This window comes from Herpailurus yagouaroundi, unplaced genomic scaffold (assembly GCF_014898765.1).
Source record: "Herpailurus yagouaroundi ecotype Mexico unplaced genomic scaffold, PumYag 190, whole genome shotgun sequence".
In the NCBI taxonomy this organism is placed as follows: domain Eukaryota; kingdom Metazoa; phylum Chordata; class Mammalia; order Carnivora; family Felidae; genus Herpailurus; species Herpailurus yagouaroundi.
In genome coordinates this window covers 37,270,222-37,294,981 of record NW_024412421.1, presented here as the reverse complement: position 1 = coordinate 37,294,981, position 24,760 = coordinate 37,270,222, and the positions used below count along the sequence as shown (strand labels likewise).

The 24,760-nt window shown below is 64.5% G+C and overlaps 2 protein-coding genes across 3 annotated transcripts in view; one reads left to right on the top strand and one right to left on the bottom strand.

Annotated features, from left to right (window-relative positions):
• The window catches only part of TRAPPC2L (trafficking protein particle complex subunit 2L), a 22,479-nt gene extending 4,461 nt beyond the window's left edge, over window positions 1–18,018 (bottom strand). Inside the window, exon 1 of the mRNA XM_040443327.1 lies at window positions 17,876–18,018. The gene's annotated coding sequence lies outside the window, so the exon portion shown is untranslated. The remainder of the gene's footprint in view (window positions 1–17,875) is intronic.
• GALNS (galactosamine (N-acetyl)-6-sulfatase) overlaps window positions 1–24,760 on the top strand; it is a 25,139-nt gene extending 379 nt beyond the window's left edge. The window contains exons 2-14 of one of the 2 annotated variants that reach the window (XR_005780918.1): window positions 4,166–4,289; window positions 4,604–4,678; window positions 5,548–5,650; window positions 8,222–8,365; window positions 9,238–9,304; window positions 9,393–9,520; window positions 9,864–10,003; window positions 11,756–11,859; window positions 14,852–14,988; window positions 15,658–15,760; window positions 19,861–19,982; window positions 20,403–20,573; window positions 21,689–21,800. Coding sequence is in view for 1 of the 2 variants with exons in the window: in XM_040443325.1 (XP_040299259.1) it covers window positions 4,166–4,289; window positions 4,604–4,678; window positions 5,548–5,650; window positions 8,222–8,365; window positions 9,238–9,304; window positions 9,393–9,520; window positions 9,864–10,003; window positions 11,756–11,859; window positions 14,852–14,988; window positions 15,658–15,760; window positions 19,861–19,982; window positions 21,689–21,806; window positions 23,945–24,031 (1,452 nt within the window). In the remaining variant the exon portion in view is untranslated. Of the gene's footprint in view, window positions 1–4,165; window positions 4,290–4,603; window positions 4,679–5,547; window positions 5,651–8,221; window positions 8,366–9,237; window positions 9,305–9,392; window positions 9,521–9,863; window positions 10,004–11,755; window positions 11,860–14,851; window positions 14,989–15,657; window positions 15,761–19,860; window positions 19,983–20,402; window positions 20,574–21,688; window positions 21,807–23,944 lie in introns of those variants that run through there. The other variant, XM_040443325.1, reaches the window with a different exon arrangement.

The window sequence follows — 24,760 nt, the reverse complement described above, 5'->3', positions numbered from 1 at the left end:
GGGCCGTGGGGGAGGTGGGAGGGGTCTGGGGAGAGGTCGTACAGGTGGGAAGGGCCAAGGGCCCTTGAGGGGAGGACCGTAGGTGGGGCAGACAATGGGTGGGGAAGGTGGGGAGGGGGCTGTGGGGGAGGAGGTAGCTACCCCACGGCCGGAGGTGGGGCTATAGGTGAGGCTGTAGGTGGGGGAGGTCCTGTGGCACCCACCGGGGTGGGATTAGAACCTGGTCTTGTCATCAGTAGTCTTACTGCAGTAAAGTGGAATTGAAGTGGCCAAGTCCAGGCCGGCCAGGGGAGGACTTCTTCTCTGCCCTCCCGCTCTGGAAGGACAGAGGGGCAGCCCAGACCGGCTCTCAGCAACCCCCCCCCCATCCCGTTGCCATCTCCCCCTCCCGCAGCGCCTCGGGTGTCGGGGGCAGGGAAGGGGTGTAGAGCTGACCCGGGCCCCCTGCCCTGAGAGTCAGTTTCTCTGTGTTTGGCCTGCCGGGTGCGCCCTGCCTGGGGCCGCTCCCGGCTTGCAGACACTTGTGGCCGCAGGTCAGGCGTTTGTGGGTCTGAGAGCGGAGGATGTTAGCTGCTGGGTGTGTGTGCGGCCCCAGGGGCATGGTCACCCGGGCCACTCTGGGGGGCCGGCCCTGCAGGGGTTCGCAGGATTTTTGGCAGCAGGCTGAGCTGTCGGTGCGTCCCCTTCTGACTTTGTCACCTTGCTCTATCTGCAGAAGCTGGGAGTGGAGACTGAACTTAGAGTGGGTTGTCAGGGAAAAGCCGGAGCACAGAGGGCAGGCCCAGGGTGCTCGACAGTGCTCAGGCCCCGTCCCTCTTGTGACTTGTGCTTCTCAAACCCTCGGAAGGACTCCGCTTCGGTGTGAGTCGGCCGGCAGCTGCGGCCCTTGGAGAGCTTCAGGATGGCCGCGAAGAGGCCGAGGCCAGGCTGGTGAGGGGAGCGTTCAGCCTGGCCCTGACCTCCAGGGAAGGCCAGGGGGTGGAGCTTGAGTTCCATCCCTGACGACAGTGACTTACTTAATCGGTCACGGCCTGCAGCGAACCCTCCGTGAAAACCCCGAGCAGCGGCAGCTGAGGGGTTCCAGGCAGGTACCTCCATGGAGGTGCCGGGAGGGTGGCCTGACCAGGGGGCGAGCAGGCTTCTGCCCACCCAGGCTCCCCTTGGGCTGTTCCGTCTGTCCCATCTGGTGTTCCCAAGTCACACCCTTTAGGACAAACTGGTGTCGGGAAATACGGCACATTCCTGGGCTCTGTGAGACGTGGCAGCCAGTCCTTGGGTTCCGTCAGAAGTACAGAGGCCTATGGGGCGCCTGGGTGGCACAGTCGGTTAAGCGTCCGACTTCAGCCAGGTCACGATCTCGCGGCCGTGAGTTCGAGCCCCGCGTCGGGCTCTGGGCTGATGGCTCAGAGCCTGGAGCCTGTTTCTGATTCTGTGTCTCCCTCTCTCTCTGCCCCTCCCCCGTTCATGCTCTGTCTCTCTCTGTCCCAAAAATAAATAAACGTTGAAAAAAAAAAAATTAAAAAAAAAAAAAAGAAGTACAGAGGCCTGGAACACGCAGGTGGTGTCTGCGGTGGGGCCGGCCTGTGGCACTGAGCCCCTCACCTGTGGGGTCTGATGCCAGCTCCTGGGAGGTGGGGCAGAACTGGGTGGTTGGCACCCAGGATCTGAAGAAGCACTTGGTGTGGAGAACCCCCAGAGTTAGTGTCAGAAGTGCTGCGAGTAGGGGCGCCCGGGGGGCTCAGTCGGTTGAGTGTCCAGCTGGTGGTTTCGGCTCAGGTCATGATCTCACAGTTCGTGAGTTTGAGCCCCGCGTCGGGCTCTGTGCTGACAGTGCAGAGCCTGCTTGGGATTCTCTCTCTCTGCCCCTCCCGTGTGCGTGTGTGCACCCTCTCTCTCTCTCGCTCTTTCTCTCAAAATAAATAAAAATGAAAAATAAAAAAGTTTTTCGAGTAAAAATTGGGATTTCCCCAAAAGGCAGACAGAGACCCTCACGGGACCTTTGGACCAGGGCCACGGGCCTCACGCAGCTGCCGGGAAAACTCAGGTTTCAGAGATTTAGCTCAAGAAAGTGAACGTAAAGTCTCTCAAAACTTTTCCTTATTAAAATCATGATTTCTTTTTATTAAAAAAAAAAAAAAAAAAAAAAGAGTTCTTCAGGAGTCCTGAAGAAAAATCCCAGACACTTCTGTGGTTCTGCTCTCCGGGGGACACTGAACGTGCTGGTCTTTAGTGTGTGAACTTGCTCAGGGGATGGCTGCTCCTGAAGCAGGCTGTGGCCTCTCTGGAGACCCCGTCCCGATGGCTGTGACGGAAACTCCGCTTCCCGGGGAACAACATGTCTTGCACACGCGCCCTCTGTGTCTCCCTGCCTGTGCCAGCCCCTCAGAGCCGGGCCCGCCGGAGGCTGGTGTGAGCAGGCCCCTTGGGCTGGCCACACTCTCCTGAAGGCTCACCCTTTCGGATTCCTGCCCTCCCCTTCTGTCTCCGGGCAGTACACGCTCTCCTCGCCAGCGCCCGTAGAGTTTTATGTTGTAGTGTTTTGAAATGATTGTGTTTTGGGGACGCTGGGTCGAAATCCATTAACTTCTGTTTCGTTCTGCCTTTTCGAGGGGCTGCTGGAACCCCCAGACGTGCACGGGTGACTGCGTTTTGTCGAAAGCGTGGCTTCAGGCCCAAGAGGTCCCAAGTGGTGGTGCGTGACCGGCACCGCGGTGCTTTCGCTTGAGGGGACTATGTGGGGAGCCCCCCACCCCCCGGACACCCGCCATGGGGCAACAGGAAACCGTCACAGCCGGCCGGGAGAGCCAGGGCTGGGCCTCTCTCGTGCAGGTTCCTCCTTGTGGCCTTGGGGTTGCTTGGCAGCCAGAAGTCCTCCGGACTTCTGGTCTGCCAACGTGGGTTACTTGGGACCTGCTGATGATAATGACACGACACGCACTCTGAGTGACTCAGGTGACGATAGCAGTTGCATTTCTCCCAACCGGATAGGCCCAGCCGCTGTGGCTTCAGGCCAGCAGGATCCAGAAGCACGCCCCGTCCCCCCCCCAGCCGCGTCTCCAGGCCCGGTTGCAGGGTGCGCTGCCTTGATGGCTCAGGTGGCTTGCCTGAGTCAGCCTCGCTGGGGAGGTCCAGTGCAGGGAGCGGGATGGGGGCAGGCGTGGCGGGGCCTCCTCGGCTCTCCCAGGTGGCGCCCGGCAAGGGCCAGGACCACGGACGGACGGCTGTGTCGGTGTCCCTCAGCGTGTGCCTGCAAGCGGGCAGGTCCCGGGCGGGCGCGCGCCCCAGGAGTTTAGAAGATGTTGGGAACGACCGCAGGGTCGGAGAGATCGAGCCCCGCGTGGGGCTCCATGCTAACATCGTGGAGCCTGCTTGGGAGCCTCTCTCTCCCCGTCGCTGTTCCTCCCCCACTAGTGCTCATGTTTATGCGCGTGCACTCTTTCTCTCTCTGTGTCTCTAAGTAAGTAAATAAATAAAAAGAGTTATCCTTTCTGTCCGAGTCCCGGAGGCCGGAGGGAAGTCGGGGTGGCGGCAGGACTGGCTCCCCCGAGCCTCGGGAGGAGCCTCTCCTGCCTGTCCTCTGGCTCTGGTGGCCCCTGGCCTTCCCGGCTTGTGGCCTCGGCCCTCAGTCTCTCTCCTCCCACGGCTTCCCCGTGTCTGCATCTCCTGCCTGGACAGGAGTCGTTGAGTTTGGGGCCCGTCTCTCCCCAGAGACCCCACATCTTAGCGGACGACACCTGCGTTTCCAAATAGGAGGCGTGCGTGGGGTCCGAGTGGACCTGACGTTCGACCTGGGACCGTGTGGGTGGGCCGCGTTCTGTACGTGCACCCGGCACATGACAGGCTCTGGGGCCGTCGTGAATCGTGGCGCCGGCTGGCCGTTCCCCGGGTAGACCCGGGAGTGGAACCGTGGCGAGCTTGGTGGGGAGCCTGGCCGCTTCTTCCTCTGCCTGGCTTTGCGCAGTAGGCTCGGGGGCTCTCGCTTCTCGTTGCGCGTAGATGTGTGTTTTGAGCCGTTGGCCCCGTGAGCGGGAGGCCGCCGGGCGCTGGGGTGTGGTCGGTGAGCTCTGCGGCTCGTGGGGCGCAGCGACGGTGGCTCCGGCTTTCCAGTCGCGACTCCCCTGAGACGGAAGGAGGTGGTTCCACCTCTCCGTGCCGTCTCCTGCAGATGGGGTGGGGCGACCTGGGCGTGAACGGAGAACCTTCCAGAGAGACCCCAAATTTGGACCGGATGGCCGCAGAGGGGACGCTTTTCCCAAACTTCTACTCAGCCAACCCGCTGTGCTCGCCATGTAAGTTGGGGCTGGGCTGCGGGCATGAGGAGGGGACGGGCACCCGGGTGGCCCTGACTCCGCCATTCCCGCCTTTCTTCCGAGCGGAGCGCCACAAGGGCTGGCAGGCGGGTGCGGCCTTTTCCCCTGGGGCCCGAGCCCCATGCCGTCACGGGGTTGGGAGGTAGAAGCCGCCTGTGGCCTCCTGGGACAGCCACTCGGGCTGCAGAGACGGCCTAACGTGCGGCCCCGGGAGGAGCAGGAGGGCCGGAGGGGCCGGCCGTGGGGCTCGCGTGGGACTCGGGCTCGCCACGGTTTCTGTTCTCCCCGCGCAGCCAGGGCGGCTCTGCTCACCGGACGCCTGCCCATCCGCAACGGCTTCTACACCACCAACGGGAGGGCCAGAAACGGTACGCTACCCACCGACGGCGTCTGTGGGCGCGGGGGGCCCGGGGAGGAGGGCTGGGGCTGGTCACCGTGGTCACATGTGACCTCTCGTCTGCGGAGTGGTGCCCGTCACCTGGGCTCAGAGGTGCTGTTCGGGTTGTAGCACGTCGCTTGAAACAGACCGTTGCGGTGCTTCTGCTCAGGATAGTGCATTTTGGGGGCGCCTGGGGGACTCAGGCGGTTGAGTGTCCGACTTCGGCTCAGGTCGCGGTCTCACAGTCCGTGAGTTCGGGCCCCACGTCGCGCTCTGTGCCGACAGATCAGAGCCTGGAGCCTGCTTTGGATTCTGTGTCTCCCCCTCTCTCTGCCCCTGCACCGCTCGCACGTGCACGCTCGCCTTTTCTGTCTCTCAAAAATAAACATTAGCAAGAGAAATTTAAGACTGCGTTTTTTTTGAGTTTACCTATTCATTCTGAGAGAGAGGGGGCGCACGCACGTGCAGCGGGGGAGGGGCAGAGAGGGAGAATCCCAAGCCGGCTCCGTGCTGTCAGCGCAGAGCCCAGCACAGGGCTTGAACCCCCAAACTGTGAGATTGTGACCTGAGCCAAAACCAAAAGTCGGACGCTTAACCGACCTGAGCCCCCCAGGCGCCCCCAAAACAGTGCGTTTGAAGAGGAAGGTGGGGGTTGGTGGGCGGTCTTCTCAGGGACTCGGTGGAGGGCCCGCCCGGTCTCTTTCCGGCTGCAGCTGTGATGGGGACGGCCGGGCCCAGCGCCCCTCCCTGCTCCTCGTACCTGGGCAACTTGGACGGTCGCGCTGCGGGGATCTCGGGGGGCCCTGGGGGAACAGGGGCATAGAGAGCCCGGGGAGCACATGCCGTATTGCCCTGCAGCCTACACGCCCCAGGAGATCGTGGGCGGCATCCCGGACGACGAGCTCCTCCTGCCCGAGCTGCTGAAGGGGGCCGGCTACGTCAGCAAGATTGTGGGCAAGTGGTGAGTCCTGACCCTGCTCTGGAGCGTGCCCCACGCCAGGGATGCTGGCGAGACGCTTCCAGGAGGCGGGTCCTCGGGTGGGAGCGGGAGTCCGCTGTCCTGCTCCCACGTCACCTTCCCGGCCGCACACCCTGCCCCCTGACCCCTGCTCGTCTCCCCTGGGTGCCTGTCAGTGCGGCTCGTCCGGCACGGGTGACACCGTGTCGGCAAGCACAGGTGCTCTGTGTGTGGGTGGTGTGAAGAGGCAGCGGGAGGTGACGGGCAGCCCCTCGGTGTGGGATCGCCGGGACCCGACGATGGGACCCCGGAGGCTCGCGTTGCTGTGCGTGTTCGTGTCAGAAGCAGGGTAAACGGCTTCTTAGTGCCCGGGGTCCCCGGGTGTGCAGCCCTGGAGGGTAGGTGTGGAGGCCAGGTGTTCTCTCCTTCCTTTCCCGAGTTCCGGGGCCCTTGGAAAAGAGCAGGCCCGCTTCCTACCGGGAGCCTCTCCGGTTTTCCAGCCCTCGTGGCCCCCCCGCTGCACCGGGGCCCCTGTGGCACTTGCTGGCACTGCTCTGCCCGGGACGGGCGCCTCGTCTGTGCCCCTCGGGGAGGGGGGTGCCGGGTGCACAACACGGTGGTCACGTCGACGGGGGTTCCACGGAAACCCAAGTGTAAGGGTCAGAAACGCAGGAGCTCCAGAAGCTGCCAAACGAACGCGTTCTCGCTCCCGAGTCCAGCCGGGAGCAGAGCTCCCAGCAGGTGGCGGCGGCAGGGCAGAGCCGGTGGGGCCCCGGTCGCCCGCAAGGCCCCTGGTGCTGCCGGGGAGACTGGCAGAGGGCGGGAGCGAGGCCTGCGGGACCGAGTCTGGGCGGCGCCCAGCCCGGCAGCTCTACCCCGCGTCCCGCAGGCCTCCCGGGCGGGGGTCCGTCACAGGGCCATACTGGGTATTGGCGGCCGTGGCCGGACTTCCCTGACCTTCCTCCCGGCGCCCCTCATCCAGAATTCCTCGGCTTGACCAAGTGCAGGGGTGGGTGCGGCCAGGACTTGAGCGAGAGGCTGCTTGGGCCGCCCTGGGCCCAGGGGGCCACGAGCGCTGCCACTGCAGGCTGAGCGTGGTCGCCGGACGGCTCCGCGTCGGCAGGGCCTCGGGCGGGTGTTGCCGTCAGGCAGAGGCCGCGCGAGCCGGGGCAGGCAGGGGTGCCGCGGGCGGCCGCTGTGGCCTCCTCCCCGCTGGGGCTGGAGGGCGTTGTTAAGTAACGGGGCGCTGTAGCGGTGCGCCCCGGGAGGACGGGAGGCGCCGGGAGGGAGCGCGGAGCCGGCGCTTAGGTTTCTGCCAACAGAGAGGTCCCGGCAGAGAGGCGTGAGGTCGGCGCCTGCCGTGTGGCGTTCCGGAGGCAGAGCGTTTTAGAGCTAGCCGTGGGAGCCGGGCCCTGAGACCCACGTTTCCTGGCATCTTCTTAGACTCTGTTGCCGGGCACCTCGGCTCTGGCCCCGTGTGGCTGCCCTCCCCCAGCGCAACACACCCTCCTCGAGCAGGTGACCGAGCCGTGTAGCGAGCTCACGGTGCCCTGGCATCCGCAGGAGCCACCGCGGCCCTTCGGAGCAGGGGGAGGGCTCCCCGGGGGCAGCAGAGGAAGGGCCCTCTGTTGCAGGGACGCTGTGCGCGAGCTCGCGTGGTCACGAGAGCATGTGTGACCCCCTTCCCCGGTGGGGTCGCCTTGCTCCCCAAGAGCACGGGGCCAGGGTGCACCACATGCGTCTAGCCGTGCTCAGGCACTGCCGGCCCCTCCGATGGGCACCTCCCGTTGGCAGGAGAGCCTGACATTCGGTGCCCCAAGAGGGAGGGTTGTCAGGGATGAGCGTGTGGGGCGGGTTCGCCTCCTCCTGATGCCTACAGTCCGGAGCCTGGTCCGGGGAGAAGCTCGGCCGTTGTCCCCCTGTGGACACACCCACCCGCATTTGGGGCCAGGGCGCTGGCTTGGTGAGCAGCCCCGGCAGGTCCTGGCCCTGCCCCAGTGTGTGATGAGGTCAGGTCCCGGCAGTCAGTTCACCCAGGGCCTGCCGGGCCATCTTTGGGGGCGTGATTATCGGTAACCGGGAGAAGATGCTCTCGATCGATGACCGTATCCCGAGAGGTTGGTAATTACCTCACTGGGACGCTGCCTTCCTCATACACGCGGGGAGGCTGAACCTACAGACCTGTCCTGACAAGTAGGAAAAGGCTGGAAGAAGCTGGAGTGTGGAGGCGGGGCTGCGGTCAGAGTTCTGGGTGGTTTCGGGTGGGTGTGAGGTATCCCACCCCGCGTCTTCCCAGAGCCCTTCCTCGCATCCTGGAGCCATGCGTGGGCACGCTGCTGTGCCTGGCACCCTCTGTGGCCAGTGCCTCCTGCCGTTGCCTGTTGTGGGGGGTGGGCCTGGCACCCTCCTGGAGGAAGAGGTCCTGGTGTGTCTGGGGCTTAGCGCACATTGGGCACGGGAGCCGCACTTGTTTCCTGAAATGTTCCGTGAAGGCGAGGAGTTGTCGTCTGTGGTCAGAACTCTGGGGCACCGCTGAGCGGGGGTCCCTGAAGCGTCCTGGGTTCCTGTTTCTAGGCATCTGGGCCACAGGCCTCAGTTCCACCCCCTGAAGCACGGATTCGACGAATGGTTTGGATCCCCCAACTGTCACTTTGGACCTTATGACAACAGGGCCAGGCCCAACATCCCTGTGTACAGGGACTGGGAGATGGTCGGCAGGTAACGGCTCCCTCCCTCCCGACCCTGAGGACGGTGGCGCCCGGCCCCTGCCCGCCCCCCATGCTGCCATGGGGGCAGGACGGAGGTTCTGGGACCGCCCGCTTGCCCGCGTGCCCGGGCTCTGCTTTGTCAGCTGGTGGTTCTGCCCGGGGCTGAGGGACTCGGGGCCTGGGGTTGCTGCCTGAGCCACACCTGCAGGGCCTTAACCTGGAAGAGGTTAGAACCGTGACGGCGACCAGAGCGCCTCCCCCGAGCAGGTGTGTTCGCACCGCAGCCGCATCGGTATCCGAGGCTTGGTTCGAGCCTGTCGGCCGCGCTGTTTGCCTGCCCCAGGTTGGCCCGCGGCCGCGCGCCAGGGCGCCGTGGGGCTCGGCCCTTCCCTGTGAGCCTGCGGGGGGCGCTCTGCTCCAGGAACCCCTGGTCTGGCCTGTCAGGCCCTGGTCTGTCTTTCTCATTCTGTCGTGTTTTGGGTGGAAATTCTCGTTGCGTATCGTGGGCCAGAAAGCTAGGTCACGTCCTTGCCTCTTTAGTGGCCGCGTATCGAGACGGTCGCGTGGCTCAGAGCGCACAGCTCGGCGGTTTCCGGCACGTTCTTGGTGCCGTGCAGACACGGCCCCCGTGAGCTGCCAGCGGCCCCGGGTGACCATTGACCCTCCTCTGCTGCCCTCTCCCCCTCCGACCTTCTCTCAGATGGGGGCTGCCAGGAGCCTCGTCCTCGAGCCGCCGTGGCCTCAGGAGCAGTGCCAGAATCCGCTCTCGTTTAACGCATCTTTGTTTTGAATGAGGCCCGTGACCGCCTGTGAGGTCGTGGAGGAGGAGGAGGCTTCCCTGGGCTGAAGTCTGGTTCTCGTCTGGGTCTGTGTCCTTGTCAGATACTATGAGGAGTTTCCAATTGACGTGAAGACCGGAGAAGCCAACCTCACCCAGGTGTATTTGCAGGTAATAGAAGCCCAGGCTGGGCAGGCTCCGGGGTTGGGGGCGGGCAGGCCGGCCTCCAGGGCACAGGAAGGTGGTGTGTTTTCCTCAGGAAGCCCTGGATTTCATCAAGAGGCAGCAGGCAGCTCAACGCCCCTTCTTTCTCTACTGGGCCATCGACGCCACTCATGCGCCTGTTTACGCTTCTAGGCCTTTCTTGGGCACCAGCCAGAGAGGGCGGTGAGTCCTTGGTCATAGAGACACAGACCCACCCACCCCACCCCACCCCCCCCCCCCGGCTGGAGGGTTCATCTGTGCTTGATTACCTCCAGGGACGGGGCACTCAGTACCGTTGCATCTTTAATTAGCGTTCATAGAGACTGAAGCCCTCTGCTTCTTTGACACTGTCCCTCAGCCCGGGTTTCGTGGAAGGAGGGCTGCAGTGGTCTGGTTGGCTCTATCCTGGGGTGCCTCTGAGATCTGGAGTTCTCCACCCCCTCTTCTCTGAATTCAGCCAGGCTGTTGTGTTGTCCATCCCGGAAGTCAGGGCCTCGCTGCTTGCTGATGCCCTCTTTCCCCGTAGGTACGGGGATGCTGTCCGGGAGATTGACGACAGTGTCGGGAAAATCCTGGGGCTTCTCCAGAACCTGAGGATCGCAGAAAACACGTTTGTCTTCTTCACATCTGACAACGGTGCAGCCCTGGTTTCTGCTCCTAAGCAAGGTCAGTGTTCTCCCACCGTCTCCCGCACAGCATGTCTGCGACTCTGTCAGGGACCCCTCCTGGGGGCCCTCGTCCAGTGGGAACCGACGGGACAAGGCCCGAGAGCCACACTTGGCCTGGGCCCAGTCACCCAGGAGACCGGCAGGGGCCACCCGCCACGTCTCACGGCGCCCCCTCCGCCCCTGAAAGGCTGGGGCATCTCCAGGCCTCAGGGGAGGTGGTGTCTAGGAGGGCAGGGGTGAGCCCCCTGCCCCGGAGTGCTGGCTTGGCTCCGTGAGGGGGCCTTCTCAGGGCTGTGGCCCCTGGGGCTGCTCAGCGAGCTCTCAGCCTGCTCCGTCTCGTAGAGCAAGGATGTTCCACCCTGGTGTCCTGTAAGAGTCTCACCCCCCCCCCCCCCCATCGTGGCACGTCTCTTCGTCCCATTTTCCTTTAAAACACCGGAGCCTCAGCAGGGCCCTGAGTCACTCAGAGGGCTCTGGAAGGAAGGCTGCAGGGATCGGGAAGCCCTCCGGGGACAGGCCTGGGTGGGGAGGTGCTGAGGGACCCTGTAGCTGGTGTCTGTGGGGCAGACAGGTGCAGGCTGAGAAGGAATCGTGTTTCGGTGACGGCAGCGGTTGAGGGTCCGGCCTGGCTGGTCTGGGGCCCCAGGCGGTCCATGTGGTGCCACCCATGGCCCCTGGAGGGGCTCCATCCTTGGGCAGGCTCCCCTCGTACAGCTGATGGTCCCAGAGGTGGGGGCGGGGTGCCAGTGTCACTGTGGCGCCCACCCGGCTCGGCACCCCGGAGAGCCTCCCTGCCGGCCGCCCTCGCTGTGACCACCAGCCTCCCGGGCCCACCTTCGTGCCTGACTTACGGAATGGTTCACGTGCACGCGATCCACGTGTGTATTTATACGAGCGCAAATCTTTGTACTCCTCGCACAGCTTGAGGAGCAGGACTGGGTGAGCCGTGGACCCTCGTCGGCACTCTGAGCCCCGTGAGCCCCCCAGACACAGCACATCTCGTCTTCCTCGCCGTCCCGGGGTTCGCACGCCTGTGCGCGCAGTGCCTGCATTCCCTCCACAGCTCCTCTCCCCAGACCTGCCTGCGCCGACAGGGTGGGGTTCGGGTCCGGCGTAGGAGCAGGCCCCAGGGGTTACTGCCCCGTTTTACTTTCCCCCATCTCAGGGGGGACCAGGGTTGAGAGAGCCCGGGCAGCTCGTGCTGGCAGCCGCGGTCCTCCACGTGTCCTGCTGGGGACCTTCCTTTGTGCTCTGGGGCTGGCCGGCCGCTGACGCTTCCCACAGGTGCGGTTCAGGGACCACCTGCTCGGAGGGGGACTTCTCAGATGAACACCCCACGGGACTCGGGGTGATGCGTCTTAACTAGACCCCAGCCCCACACACAGGGGTGCTAAGAAGCCCCACGCCTGGCAGGTGACCGTAAACCCCAGTACCCTGCTCTCGGGGAACACGTTTCATGGCCCTTGCTCACAGCACTGCTCACGTTCCGAATCCGAGCGGTCGCTCAGCACCGGGGACACGATGTTCCGCTTTGAGGTGTTCTGACCTCGAACTTGAGCTGTGAACCCTGCGCCGGTCCCGTGTGGAGGTGCCTGCGTGTTTCGGCAGCATCGCCCCGAGGGGGCCGGGAGGATGGGGGGGGGGGGCGGGCCGTGGCAAAGAGACGCCACCTGAAGGCGAGCGCCCAGCAGGCCGTGTGCCACCCTGGGGACCGGGGTGGCATCTGACGGGCGACTCCCTTTCTCCCTAGGTGGTAGCAACGGCCCTTTCCTGTGTGGGAAGCAGACCACGTTTGAAGGTGGGGTGAGGGAGCCTGCGATCGCTTGGTGGCCCGGGCGGATCCCTGCCGGCCAGGTGAGTCAGAGCGGCCACCCCCCGGGCCTCCGCGGCGGCGAGACTCCCGGCACCTCCCAAGGCTGAGGTGGCTGGAGGAGGGCGAGCGGGGCGGGCCGCGGCGCATCAGGTGCAGTGCGTGGCCGGCCTGAGTTACACCGAGCGAAGCAGACTTTATCAGAGCCTTAGCGTGCTAACGGGTGTCGCGCACACCGGAGGGCTCAGGGCATGCCGAGTTTCTAAGACCCTCATCTGGCCACGGAAGCTTCTCCCCAGAGCGTGTCTCCCGGGCCACTGGTTCCTCAGACCCTCCGAGAGACGGCAGCCGCTGGGCGGTGTGTGCGGCGTGCAAGGGCAGACCCCAGCCTGGTGGCCTGGCCCCTCGTGGCCGGGCCGGTGTGCGTCCTGCCGTCCCCGCTGGCAGCCTCTTCTCCTCGGAGCACCCGCTCTGTTCCTCCTTCAGCTGAGAACCACGCGCAGCGTGCTGTGTCCCTGGGCGTTTCAGTTCAGACTCCTGGTCCCAGGGGCGTCCAGGCTGACCTGTGAAAACACGCACGTCGCCCTGTCTTACCTGGCCTTTCTCCTCTTTTGTTGAGCCCCAGTGCTGGTTTCGGGTCTGCCCTCACAGCAACACCACGAGGCCTCCCGTGACACCTGTGGCTTCTGTCACACCTGCCAGGCTTAGTGGTCTACACGACAGCCTCGTCCCTCGGGCGGGGGGGTCGGGAGACCAGCACGGGCCTCGCGGGCCGGCATCGGTGTCACGGGCCCCGTTTCCTTCTGGAGGCTCCCGGGAGGATCCGTTTCCTCAACTTTCCCGGCTTCTAGAGGCATCCACGGCCCCTCCCTCCGTCGCCCAAGCCAGCAACGGCCCGTCGAGCGTCCCCTCGTCACGTTGACTCTGGCCCTCCCGCCCCCGTCCACCGTTAGGACCCTGTGGTGACACTGGCCTTCCCTGGGGATCCAAGGTCAGCCCCTGTTTTCAGGTCGGCTGCTTGGCAGCCTTGGTTCCCCTCTGCCCCGTAAGGAAGCGTGTTCACAGGATCCGGGGATTGGGGTGTGGACGTGGCGGGGGGTGAGTGGTGGCCTGCCTGTTCTCATCACCACCACTGCCACCGTCGTCGCCATCACCATCATCGTTACTGTCACCATCCTCCTCATCACCACCACTCCCGTGCCACACGTTAGCACACCGTGGCCGAGAAGAGGAAGTCACTTGTCAGGACCTCCCAGCTAGGAGGTGGCAGAACTGGGAGCAGAGCCCTGGTGTGGGGCACGAAGCCCACCCTCCGTGGCTCCCCACAGCCACTCCTCCCTGGGACTGTCCACGGGGATCCCTGTCCCAAGGGGAGGCTCCAGCCTTTGGGATCACCCTCCACCCCTCGCGTGCCTGGCTTCTCACCCGTCTGGGCCCTGCTCCCGGAGGAGAGTGTACCTAACAGAGCCGTGTGGCCCTCCCTGCACTGGCCCGTGGCACGTGTTGGAATTGAACCGGACGGCTTGCGGTGATACCCTGTCATTTGTGCCCGCGGTTGCAGATACTCGGCCCCCCTTTCGCATCTGGTAGCACGACTTGACGAGTTACAGCCTTTTTTTCCGGAGTGAAGTCTCGGGAGTGCTGGGAGAAGTGTCCGTGACTTCCTGCCACGTGCCCGCAACAGACCTTCTGCGTTTTCTCAAAGACGTTCTGTGCACGTTGAGAGTTTCTGGTTTTCAAAAGAGCTTCTGTGTGCTCCCGGCTGTCCCGGGCTCCTGAGGACGTCAGACACCCCGCCTTTCCCATCGTGCCACCCGCACGGCACCCTCCTCCCCGTTTTCCGCAGATGGTTAAGCTATCTGGGTTTCTTTCTTTTCCTTTGTTGTGTCCTGAAAGAAGCGGCCAAGGAGAGAAGCCACGGGAACGAGATAAGGCCGGCGGCCGTCTCCTCCCTTCTGCAGGGAGGCTCACAGGCCTCGCACCAAACGCTGACCGTCCTGCTCCCCCCGCACTGGGCAGCGGCACCAGGGACGCGAGCCGCCGTGGCCTGTGTGCTCAGTTTCCACACGGAGTTGCTCGTGGCAATGTCACGTGATAGCCCTGAGGTGGCAGTCCCCCGGGGCGCGGGAAGCGGTGGCTAAAGTCCCGCCAACAGCGTGTGCACGGGGGATGCCTGCCTCGCCAGACCTGCCAGCAGACCCCCCGGGTCTCCCCACGGACCCGGCCGTCACCCCCAGATCGGACTTGAGGAGAGCGGGGGCCGCCGATGGGAAAACCCCGGGAGACTCCAGAAGAGGCCGAGCCGCGTCCGTCGAGACCAGCAGGCGCCCCGATTCCGAGGACGCACCTCTCCTCAGGCCCGTCCTGCTGCTTGCATGGGGTTAGGCCGTTCGTTCAGGGCCAACGTAGTCTCTGCAAGAAAAGTCGCCGTCCTGTCCGCTCGCCTCCCGTCAGCCCCGGCCAGGCGCCCTCCTCCCTGCTGCTCTGGGCCTCGGGGGTCTCTTTTCCACTTGTGCTCAGACCTGATCTGGGAGGTTCCCAGGGGTGCAGTGTTGAGATAACGGTGACGGCCTCGAGAGGGCAGACGTCACCCTGCTGGACCTGCAGGCCTCTCCCCAGACCGTCTTTTCGCTTCTGTCTGGTTCTCGTTCGTAGCCGCTGCAGCTGTGAGGGCTCGGGATGGGCCTGGAACAGGGCCTCGGCCCGCTCCAGGGTCACGTGGGCCAGCTTGAGCCCCCGTTGGGGCCTAATCTCCCAAAGCCACTCTCCCAATGAGAGGGCTCCTCCCTCCTTTGCAGGGTCCCCAGGGGCGAGAGTGTGGCAGCCACGCGTGAGCCCGCCCAACCCCCAAGGACGTGAGGGGTTCCGGGAGGGGCTGAAAAGGCGGGACCCGCGGCGAGGTGCTGGGCCGGGACGTGTGGCCGTGCGAGTGCGCACCAGGCGTGGAAGGCCGCTGTCTGCGTGCCCCTTGCTGCCCCTGGCGCCGTCTGGTCGGGGCAGGGCATCCTGAGCACGCCTCCGCCACGTCCCTTTCAGGTGAGCCACCAGCTGGGCAGTGTCATGGACCTCTTCACCACCGGCCTGTCCCTCGCAGGCCTGGCACCGCCCAGCGACAGGGCGATCGACGGCCTGGACCTCCTCCCTGCCGTGCTGCGGGGCCGGCTGACAGACAGGTGGGTTCCAGCCGGGCGCTGCCTCCCAGCTCCAGGTGACGCACAAAGCAGGACTCCGTGCCTCGCTGGCTCTCAGCAGAGGGAGGATGTGAGGGCACCGGTGGGACTTTCTGTCTGGTGGACGGGATGCGTCCTGGCGCGGGAGCCCCGGTCCTCCTGAGACCGTTCCTAGCACCCAGGGTGCCGGGGCGTTTCCACGTCGGCTCTCAGGGCAGAGGGCCCTCATTCCTGCCTGTGATGGCTGGCACTTGTGCCTCAGGCCGTGGGAGGGAGGAGAAACTGTTCTCCCCAAGTCTCCGGGCACCCAGACCCCTGGAGCCCGGTCCCGTCCTGCGCCCCACCTCTGTCGGGTTCTTCATGTCCAGGCTCAGCTTCTCTGCAATGTGACACTGGCCCTAGAGCTCGCGTCTTGCTGGGGAGGGAGCACCAGATGTCCTGGTCCCAGCAGCCTGTCTGCCCCAAGATGCGGGCCAGAGTCTCTCCCAGGGCCTGGAACCGAGGCGGGCGACCTTGGGGGCTCACCCCCAGCAGCCTTGTGGACCTGCTCCCCCGCGTGCCCGGTTTGAGCTCAGCACGGTGGTTTCTGTAGAATTTCGATATAACTGCACACCCGCAAGTTTCTCGTGTCACCTGACCTCCTGTCCCCACCCCACCCCCCTCGCCAAACAGGCCGATATTCTATTACCGTGGCGACACGCTGATGGCGGTCACCCTCGGCCAGTACAAGGCCCACTTCTGGACCTGGACCAATTCCTGGGAGGAGTTCAGACAGGTAAGGGGGCTTAGGGCGGCCGTGGGCTCTGCTTCCCACACCACCTTGTCCTTGGGAGGACACCTCGGGACCAAGCGGGCTGGCTGGTGGCCAGCCCCAGAGGCCTCACCGTGGGCCCGCCGTTAGCAGGGCTGGTAGTGACATGGCGTAGCAACAAGGACAGCTCCTCAGGAGCCTGGACTCCCCTCCTCGGCCACCCTACCCTCTCTGAGGCCTCCCAGAGCCCAGGGGAAAGAGTCCTCAGAACAGGCTAAGTAAGCCTCAGGTCAGAGGGCTCGGACCCAGGTGAACCGGGTTGCCTTCCCCCGGCACCCCCCAGCACTTCCTGTCTTGTCCCCTCCCCCAACCTGTCCAGGTACTCAGGGGCCCCCCTGAACGGGCCGCTGTAACGTCTGTGTCCCCGCGTCTGCCCGAACGGCGTGTGGGCGGCTGCCTGGTCCTGCCCCTCCTGGGCCTCAGCCCCCACCTCTTCCAGGCATCACTCAGGGTGGTGCCCCCGCCCCCCTCTGAGCGTCTGGATCTCAGGCATAAGAGCGGCTTTCCTTTTGGAAGGAAAAGCGGCACGAGTTAGCGACACACCCGAATACGAGGGCGCTGTGTGCAAGTCAGGGCGCGGTTGCGGACGTAAGGGCTCTGGTGCCCGGCTGATGAGGCAGACGGCTGTGGCTGTGGGGCCACCACACGCAGCCAGACAGCCAGAGCCCAGGACAGCGTGTGCCTCCTTCCGGGTGGCCCAGGGCCTGACCAAAGTCCCTGACTGGCCTTCAGAAGCGAGGATCGGCACCAGGTGAGCTCAGCTGGACCGAGTGAGCCAGGGCTTCTCTTCTGGACTCTGACCCCGGGGGTGAGCCCAGAGGAGTGTCCTGCGGGCCTCCAGACTCACCGTGGCAGCAGAACGCTGTTGGCACAGGGCATGACAGAGCCCTGTCCCCTGGCTCGTGCTTTTAGCACCAGCTCCCCCAGCACGGGATCTCAGCACTGAGCACTGAGCCATTCGGCTCTCCCAGCTTGTGGCCTCCTCTCACCTCCTCTCACCTCCTCTCCGTTCGTCCAGGGTCCCTGCCCCTACTCTCCCTGCCCCCAGCTGAGCACCTGACACCCCCCCCCCCCCCCCCCCCGTCAGGCAGGGCTGTGTGTGGTTCACCCCTTAGCTGCTCAGAGTCTCAAAGGCCACAGGAGCACCCGAATACCCAGAGCCTGGCCTCGCGGGGACCTTTGGGGTTAGCTGTGTGCTCTAACTTCTCCCTGCCCCCACCCCCGTGGCACGCGTTGGCTTCCCAGGGCTTTCTAGGGCCCTGTTGCTGGTTGCTGGAGAGTCCAGGCGGTCCAGGAAACTGCCCCTCGGGCCTCCCTGTGGCTCCCTCCCTGGCCCTGCAGGCTCGGGGCACCTCTCGGGGCAGGGTCCAGTCTGCTCTGGCCCAAGTGAGACACATTCCAGCTCCCGCCCAGGCCCAAACCCAGAAGGGCCGGGAGCTTCTTTCAGAAAGGGTGTTGGAAAACTCCAGAAGGTCCTACAGGCAGAGCAGCCTGTGTGGCCTGTCCTGATTTGACCCCCTTTACAGCGGGGTCAAAAGTGTCAGGAGAGGCCGCTTCGGCATAACCAGGTGGGGGCCCGCCCTGCTGCTGGTGAGTCACACGCCCCTCCCCCGTCCACAGTGCTCTGAGGGTTTTTGTGGAAGCTCCCCGGTTGGTCTGGTTTGCACGGCTTCGTGTTCTTGGGAGACCAGGCACACAAAATTTTCTTGCCCCTCCCTGTGCTACACAGGGTAGCGGCCGTGGGTTCACCCATCGGGGCTGCCCACACGGCTGTGCTGATGGCCCTTGTCCCCGCAGGGGTCAGTGTGGCCCAGGGAACGTGTGAGGGTGGAAAGGGCCCAAGAGGAAGGGGCCCCCTGCCGCCACCGGCTGCCCTCCCTGCTCCCCCCAGCACCAGGGGGACTTCAGCGGCCCACGAGGTAGGACAGCTTTGTTCAGAGGCCACGTGCCCGCCCTGCTGGGGCCGCACAGCCAGGCCTGGGCTCCCGGCCCGAGGGAGAGAGAGGCCTGGGGTAGCGGCCCAGCTGGGGCCTGCGGGTCTGTGGTCCCTGGGTTTGGGGGTCACGTGCATCCACTCGCTGGCTTCCCGGCTGTACGCCCGGTCCTGGGGCTCGCGGCAGGCTTGGGGGGAGAAGGGTGGAGGTCTAGAGGCTGGGCAGGGAGGGGGGCGGGGAGGAGAGGGAGAGGTGGGGAGCATCTTCCTAGTGCCAGACCAGGTGCCACTGTCCCTACAAGTGTGTGACCTCCCCAGCATAGAGGTTGGCTGAGGCCCTGGGAAGAGCTGTGTGCAGGGAGGGCGCATGTGTGCACGTGACCTGCACTTGCGGACTGCATCGCACACGGCTAGCCGAAGTGCACGGTTCCAAAGGGCAGGCCTATAGAGGAGTGCGCCCTGCTCCCCGCTCTGTGCGCTGCGCTGGGCTCTGAGGAGGGAAGGGGCCCCCGGCTGCAGTGCCCCAAGGGCAAGGCCTCCCTCACAGAACAACTGTCACGAGAGAGATCCTATACAATTAGCGGGATCTTAATTAAGTAGCTTATTTGATTTGCATCCAAATGATAAAGGGTGTTCTGTCTAGACTCGGTGCTTCCCCGACAGCTGCCCTGCATTTTCGTGCTGAGGGTGGCCCGTGGTTAAATCCCTGTCTGTTCCCCGTTACTTGTCCCAGAATCCAGGAGGCCAAGGAGCCACCCGCTGTGGAACCCACTTGGGTATCCGTGGATCCGTAATCGGTTGCCCTTGGCAACTTAGATTGCCAGCCACTGACTCAGGAGTCCGCTCGGTGCAGATGAGTGGGATTTCACGGGCTCCTGGCCTCTCTGCTTTATTGAAAAGCAGAGTGTTAACGGGCTCCACTGACAGCTGCCCGTTCCGGACACGGACTCAGAGTGTGTGCCCGTCCACCGCGCTGGTGCCTGCAGAAAGCCTTCCGGCGGCTCACGGTTGAGAAGCGAGCTCACGTGTCTGTCCCCCAGCCCCTGGTTGTGGGGTTTTAGCGTGCACAGGTCACGGCCACGTCACGGCCACCTCTCCAGACCCCGTAAAACCGGTCCTGTGTTGGCCGAAGACCAGTGTCGAGCTACCTGCAGGACCCTGAGGTCACCAGTGCGTCAGGACGATACAGCCGACATTTCCCGTCCCCGAGTCCAGGAGTCCCGAGAGGCAGCCTGTAAGCCTTGGGGACAGAGCTGCAGACTGGGCCGCAGCTTCTCGGGGGGGCCCCAGGGCCATCCCAGGACGTGGACAGACTCCCATCGCCCCGTGACATCCCCTTTCAGATGCACATCAGAAGCTGCCCCTGAGAAGGAGCCGTGAGGGCAGAGGTGGCCTAGGGAGGGTGTGGGGCCGGGCCCGTCTGGGGGGCCGTGGGCCACACACCTGAGCTTTGACATACGCTGTCGGCCTTTTCCGGTGTGCTCGCGCGTGTCCGCTGTGGTCTGTTTCGGTCCCTGCCTGTCACCTGGGCATCGGGGCCGCCACGGGCCTCGCGAGCGTTTCCTCCTGGCTTCTCCTGACGCTGACGAGGCAAAGGAGTCTTCCGGGTGCTGAGTGCCGGGCGCGATGTCTGCCAGGCAGACAGGGTGGGGGAGCTTTGCCCCGGGAATCCGTGCCAGTCAAGATAAGAGCCGGGCTGAAGTATTTCGTGTGTTTTTTAAGTGATAACACTTTTTTTTTTAAGGATTTTATTTTTTAACTAATCTCTAGACCCAACATGGGGCTCAGACTCACGACCCCAATTTCAAGAGTCTCATGTGCTACCAGTTGAGCCAGGCAGGAGCCCCTAAAGAGATTCACCTCCCGCCAGAAACGGGCCTGATTGCTCAGCAGCCCTGAGGCCCAGCGTCGGTGGTGGAAAGGTGCCCCTACAGGACGGCCACCCTCCCGCGTGCTCGTCCCCTCAGCATCCCCTCGTGGAGCGTCCCGGGGTGCAGCACGCGGGTCACGGCTGCTGCCGGAACGGGACGGACAGGCCGGCCTTGCGGAGCTCGCGGCCACTGCCTTCCGGGCCCCCAGCGCGCGTGCAGGCGCACACAGCACTCCCCGCCCTCCCCGCCTCTCGTTTCAGGGCGTTGATTTCTGCCCCGGGCAGAACGTGTCAGGAGTCACCACCCACACGCAGGAGGAGCACACGAAGCTGCCCCTGATTTTCCACCTGGGACGAGACCCGGGGGAGAGGTACCCCCTCAGGTGAGCCAGGGGCGGAGGCCTTCGGGCTGCCGGGGCCCCGGGCCGGCAGGTGTAGGCACTGACTGGCGGGCCGCGCGCTCTGAGCTTTGCTCTCCGCCCCCCCCCCCCCCCCCCCGTGCTCCCATCCCCCTGCTGTCTGGCTCCCGCCCCCACGGTCCGCGTGGCCCCGTCACAGGGCCCCCAACCCGAGCTGCCTTTTTGATGGCAACAGTGGGGGGCTGGGGGCCCGGGCCCGGGCGGCGCCGGCCTGGGAAGATCCACCCTGGGCCCCTTCACCCTCCGGGCCGGGACCACGCTCCTCCCAGTGAGACTCCAGGATGAGTCGCTTCTTGGGACCTTGGTCCGGCTTAGAGGCCCGGGATCACGGGAAGGAAACAGATAGGCCGTGGGTGAAACCACGTGCCCCACGTCTACCTGCAGCAGAACCTCCTGCGTGGTCTTATTGGCAAGAGGGACTCTACAGAGGTGATCGTGGTGAGGGTCAAAATGAGATCACCCTGGATTAGGATGGCCCTAAATCCAGGGAGAGTATCCCTGGGAGACAGAACGGGATACGGACACGGGAGAGGCCACGTGGAGATGAAAGCAGAGGTGAGGGGATACGGCCACAGCCAAGGGACACCCGGAGCCCCCGGGAGCTGGACGAGGCAGGAAGGGCCCTCCCCTGGAGCCTCCGAGGGGGCACGTCCCGCCTGTATCTCGGCCTCCAGCCCCCAGAACTGGGAGGGAAGAGACTTCTGTCGTCAAGCCCCCTTCCGCGGCCACCGGTTACTGTAGCTCCAGGACACTCACTGGTGGGAGCTGGGAGCCCCTTACGGCTGTCACACGCCAGGGAGGTCAGGAGCCCAGGGCCGTGTGCAGGTGGGGGTCGAGGATCAGGCTCAACCAGGGGGAGGCTCGGAGCAAGCAGTCTGAGCCCCGCTCCTGACCCCGGAAGTAACTTCAGAGCCAAGACGCAGCAGGACCACGGGAGCAGGTGGCAGGGCCCAGCATCGGGAAGAGCCGCCCACCGCACCTCTGCTCCGCCTGCAGCGGCCTTGACCAGCTCCTGGTCACCCGGAAGTTACGTGCGTCAGTGTGCACCATCCCCTCGGGCCCTTGTGCCCGTGCTCCCGACAAGGAGACCCAGACCCAGGGTGGGACACAGTTCTGGGAAGAAGAGCCTGGAGCCACCGCCTGGCCCAGAAGGGCTCACGGGCAGACTGAGGGGCCTCCCGGGCTTCCCACGTGCGCTGGCACCACGGTGCCGAGTAAACTGACCAGTCAGCCTGCTGAACATGGTTTAAGCCGATCCTTTCCAGTGCATTTGGCCAGAATCGCGGAGACCTGCTTTGAGAAGCTTGTGGGTCTGCCCCCGCTACACGGATCTGGGCCAAAGGGACCAAGAAGGTGGGGAAGGTGCCAGGAGCCTGCCAGATCTGGGTCTGCTCGGAGGTGCCCGTGACCCTGGCGGTGCCCTCGGTGGTGCCGGCCAAGGCTCAGGCCCGGCGGAGTGGGGCAGGAGGCCTGGCTGCTGTACTGTCACCTGGCTGTGCCTGCGGCCTCGTTTGTAGGGAAGGTTCCCCGAGGTGCACGCCTGCCGCGGGCCAGTGGCTCCAGCAGGGACGGCTCCTTCAGTCCCCAGTCCCGTTCCTGGCCTACTTGGGTGGCCTGCCTCGGCCTGCCCGGGCCTCCCTGCTTCTGTGACCTGGCGCTCTCACCTCTAGCTTTGCCAGCGCGGAGTACCTGGATGCACTTCGTGGGATCACCCCGGTCGTCCAGCAGCACCAGAAGGCCTTGGTCCCCGGACAGCCTCAGCTCAACGTGTGCAACCAGGCGGTCATGGTAAGTGGCTGGCAGGCCACGGGCCGCCGGTGCCGGGGGTGTCCCGAGGGCCCCGTGAGGTCTGCACCCCCCAGGGCATCACCATCCTCCCCCCACGGAGCCGTCTGGGGCCGCCGTGAGTTCCAGCAGCCGGGGTGATCCCTGGGCAGCGTGGCAGGACCCCGGCAGACCGCACGTCTCCAGAGGCTGCCAGAGCCCCCCTGTGGCTCCCGCTCAGGCCTCACAGGTGTGACCGTTGTGCACGACAGAGACGCCAGACCCGTGTGGGGCAGGGACATGCCGGGCTGATGACCTGGAGGTCCCGTCGGGGACAGACCTTGGCTCCTGCGGGACCTGCCTGCAAGTCCTGTCCCTGTGACGGAACGTGTCTGTGCGCGCCCTGCTCCACAAAGATGGGCGATCAAGTGTCCCGGTGTCGGCAGCACCCCGAAACCCACAGAGCACCGTCGGGATGGCTTAGCCTGGCTTCCCGGGCTGTCAGCCCCTCCTCCCAAGCACCCCATTCCCCAGACCTACCACGTGATTTTGAGGAAGCTGTGGCCTGGAGCCCAGCAGGCTTGGGGGAGTCAAAGTGCAGGGTGGGGCCGACAGGGACAAAGCGTGCCGACCTTTCCTGGCGGCGAGAATGATCGTAGTGCGGACAAGGCTGCCTCATCAGCCAGGGTCAGTGCAGGGGTGGTTTTGTCGCTGTTGTCCCCGTCTGGGGCTGTGTGTCCTGAGGCTTCCCAAGGAAAGACACTCGGGGCAGGAGCCAGCAGGGCCGCCTCCTTCCCTCGAGGGCGCCGGGGGCTGTCCGGCTTCTGAAGTCACAGCAATGGGGCAGGAAGGTCCCCGTTTCAGGACCACCATGGAGCCTTGGGTCCCAGGAGCCTGAGAGCCCCCCTCACGCCCCGCCCACAGAGGAGCCACGGTGCCCACTCCAAGCCCCGGCCTTAATCTTTCTGTGCAAGCCAGCTGCCCCCACCCGCCACATGCTGTCCACTGGGGAATGCTGTGCAGACACACACTGGGTCTTAGGGTGGCAGCGTCCTTTCCCACCGCCTGGGGGTGGAGGGACCCGGCTGGGGCACTGTCGCAGCTGGCTGCCCCTGCACTGGGGTGAGGGTGACCCTCTCAGCCCCACACACCCCACGAGTGAACCGAAGACAGACTGGAGCTGTGTGCAGTGGCCCCCAGACACCCAAGGGAACACTGCCTCTGGAACACTGCATGGATCTACACGCCTGTGCAAAGCCCTTGGCCCTCGCCACACCCTGGACGGAGGGGAGGTCCTGCCTTCTGCCCTCAACCCCCAGCTCAGCCCTGCCTCCACTCTGTCAGGCCAGTGGGGACGAAGATTCGATGTGGTGTCTGTCCTCTGACAAGATCAGTCCTGTACAGCCCTTGAGTAGAGCCTGCTGTCGTGGTACACATGAGACACCAAAGTGCCTTTAAGAATCGTGGGTGCTGGCTCCTCCTGGCGCCCCAGACTGGCAGTCTGCACCCAGATTTTCCATTCTGCACACCCTGTCGCTTTGCTCTGCCTCAAAGGTTGAGAAGAGCTGCTTTCTCCAAAGCTTGCCCTGTCCTGGTGGCTGGCCGCACCCTGCATGGGCAACCAGGGGGCCATGTGATGCCATCTGGGGCAGGAGGGGACTTCCCCGGCGTTCTCCCTGCCATCGAATCTCTGATTCAGTAACACCCTCTGGGGCCCCCTCTCAGAAGAGTGCCCCCAGCATGATTCTGAGTCTCCCTACCAAGGCACAGGAGCACCCCATGGGCAGTGGGAGGACACAGAAAAACAAGGGAGCCTCCCTCTCTGGCGGGTGTCTCTCGCTGGAGAACTATGGCCATAAAGAGAAAGTCTGGACGTGAATACGCATGGCCAAGTTGCCACATTGAGTCGTTGTGCTGAGACAGGCCAGCTCTTCCCCAGGTGACGGCTTTCTGTAGAGAACCTTAAGGCTGTAAGGAGTCTCCTCTGTTAGCCCTTCCTGAAATGTGGCACTACGGCGGGGACAGGTGGCAACCTGGCCCGTGGCCGCCCATGCCCTGGACCCTGAGGCCAAGGAGGCGATGGGGCAGGGCAGGAGTCTGACACTACTGAGCCTAGAAGTGTTAAGAGTAACTCAACGTTCTCTCTTAATTCTCCTTGCCAGAATTGGGCGCCCCCAGGCTGTGAAAAGTTAGGGAAGTGCCTGACACCCCCGGAGTCCATCCCGGAGAAGTGCTTCTGGCCCCACTAGCACCTGCTCGTGTTCCAGCCAGACCTGGGCTCTCCTATTGGCCCTGCAAATGCCTGCGGGGAGGAAGGCTCTGGCCTCAGGGCTCCTGAGCTGGAAGAGCCCCAACTGTTCTCTGCCCTGCCTGCGCCAGACAGACATTACCTACAGGTGACAGCAGGACCTGCACGTGCCCGCAGTCTCCCAGCCCTCCTCCTGGCCCACCCCAACTTGCCACGGTAGCCCATAGCCTCGGCCCAGCCCCAAAGCTGAATGCACTTGCTCAGGGCCCTGCCTCCATCCCGGGATCCAAAGGCGGAGCCGTCCCCTCCCATGTGTGAGTCCCAATGTCAAAGTTGGCCATGCCAATCCTGCTTGAGCCCTTGGCACCATCCTACTAGGAGGGAGTTGTGAATGTGGAAGGGGGTTTGGCAGCAGCCAAGGAAGGCCTCCCTGGTCCGGTGAGGACAGAGGGATGCTAGCACCTTCGTTTTAACACCTACCTTAGGGATGCTGTCCTGGTGCCCTGCATGGCAAGCGGGTGCCTCCCTTCCAGCCGCCCGTTACCTGGTGTGGCACGGTGCGGAGAGACAGCGAGCGGGTGTGGACGCCAACCTTACCCGCCCCGAAGGCGTGTGGAGCCGCCTTCTAGTGGGGTTTTCACGTCTCTGCCGTTGTGATGCCAGAGCTGTACCGTTCTAAGACTTGGGAAATGATGGTGAAAAGTTCTAGAATAAAGTTAACAGGCCTTTT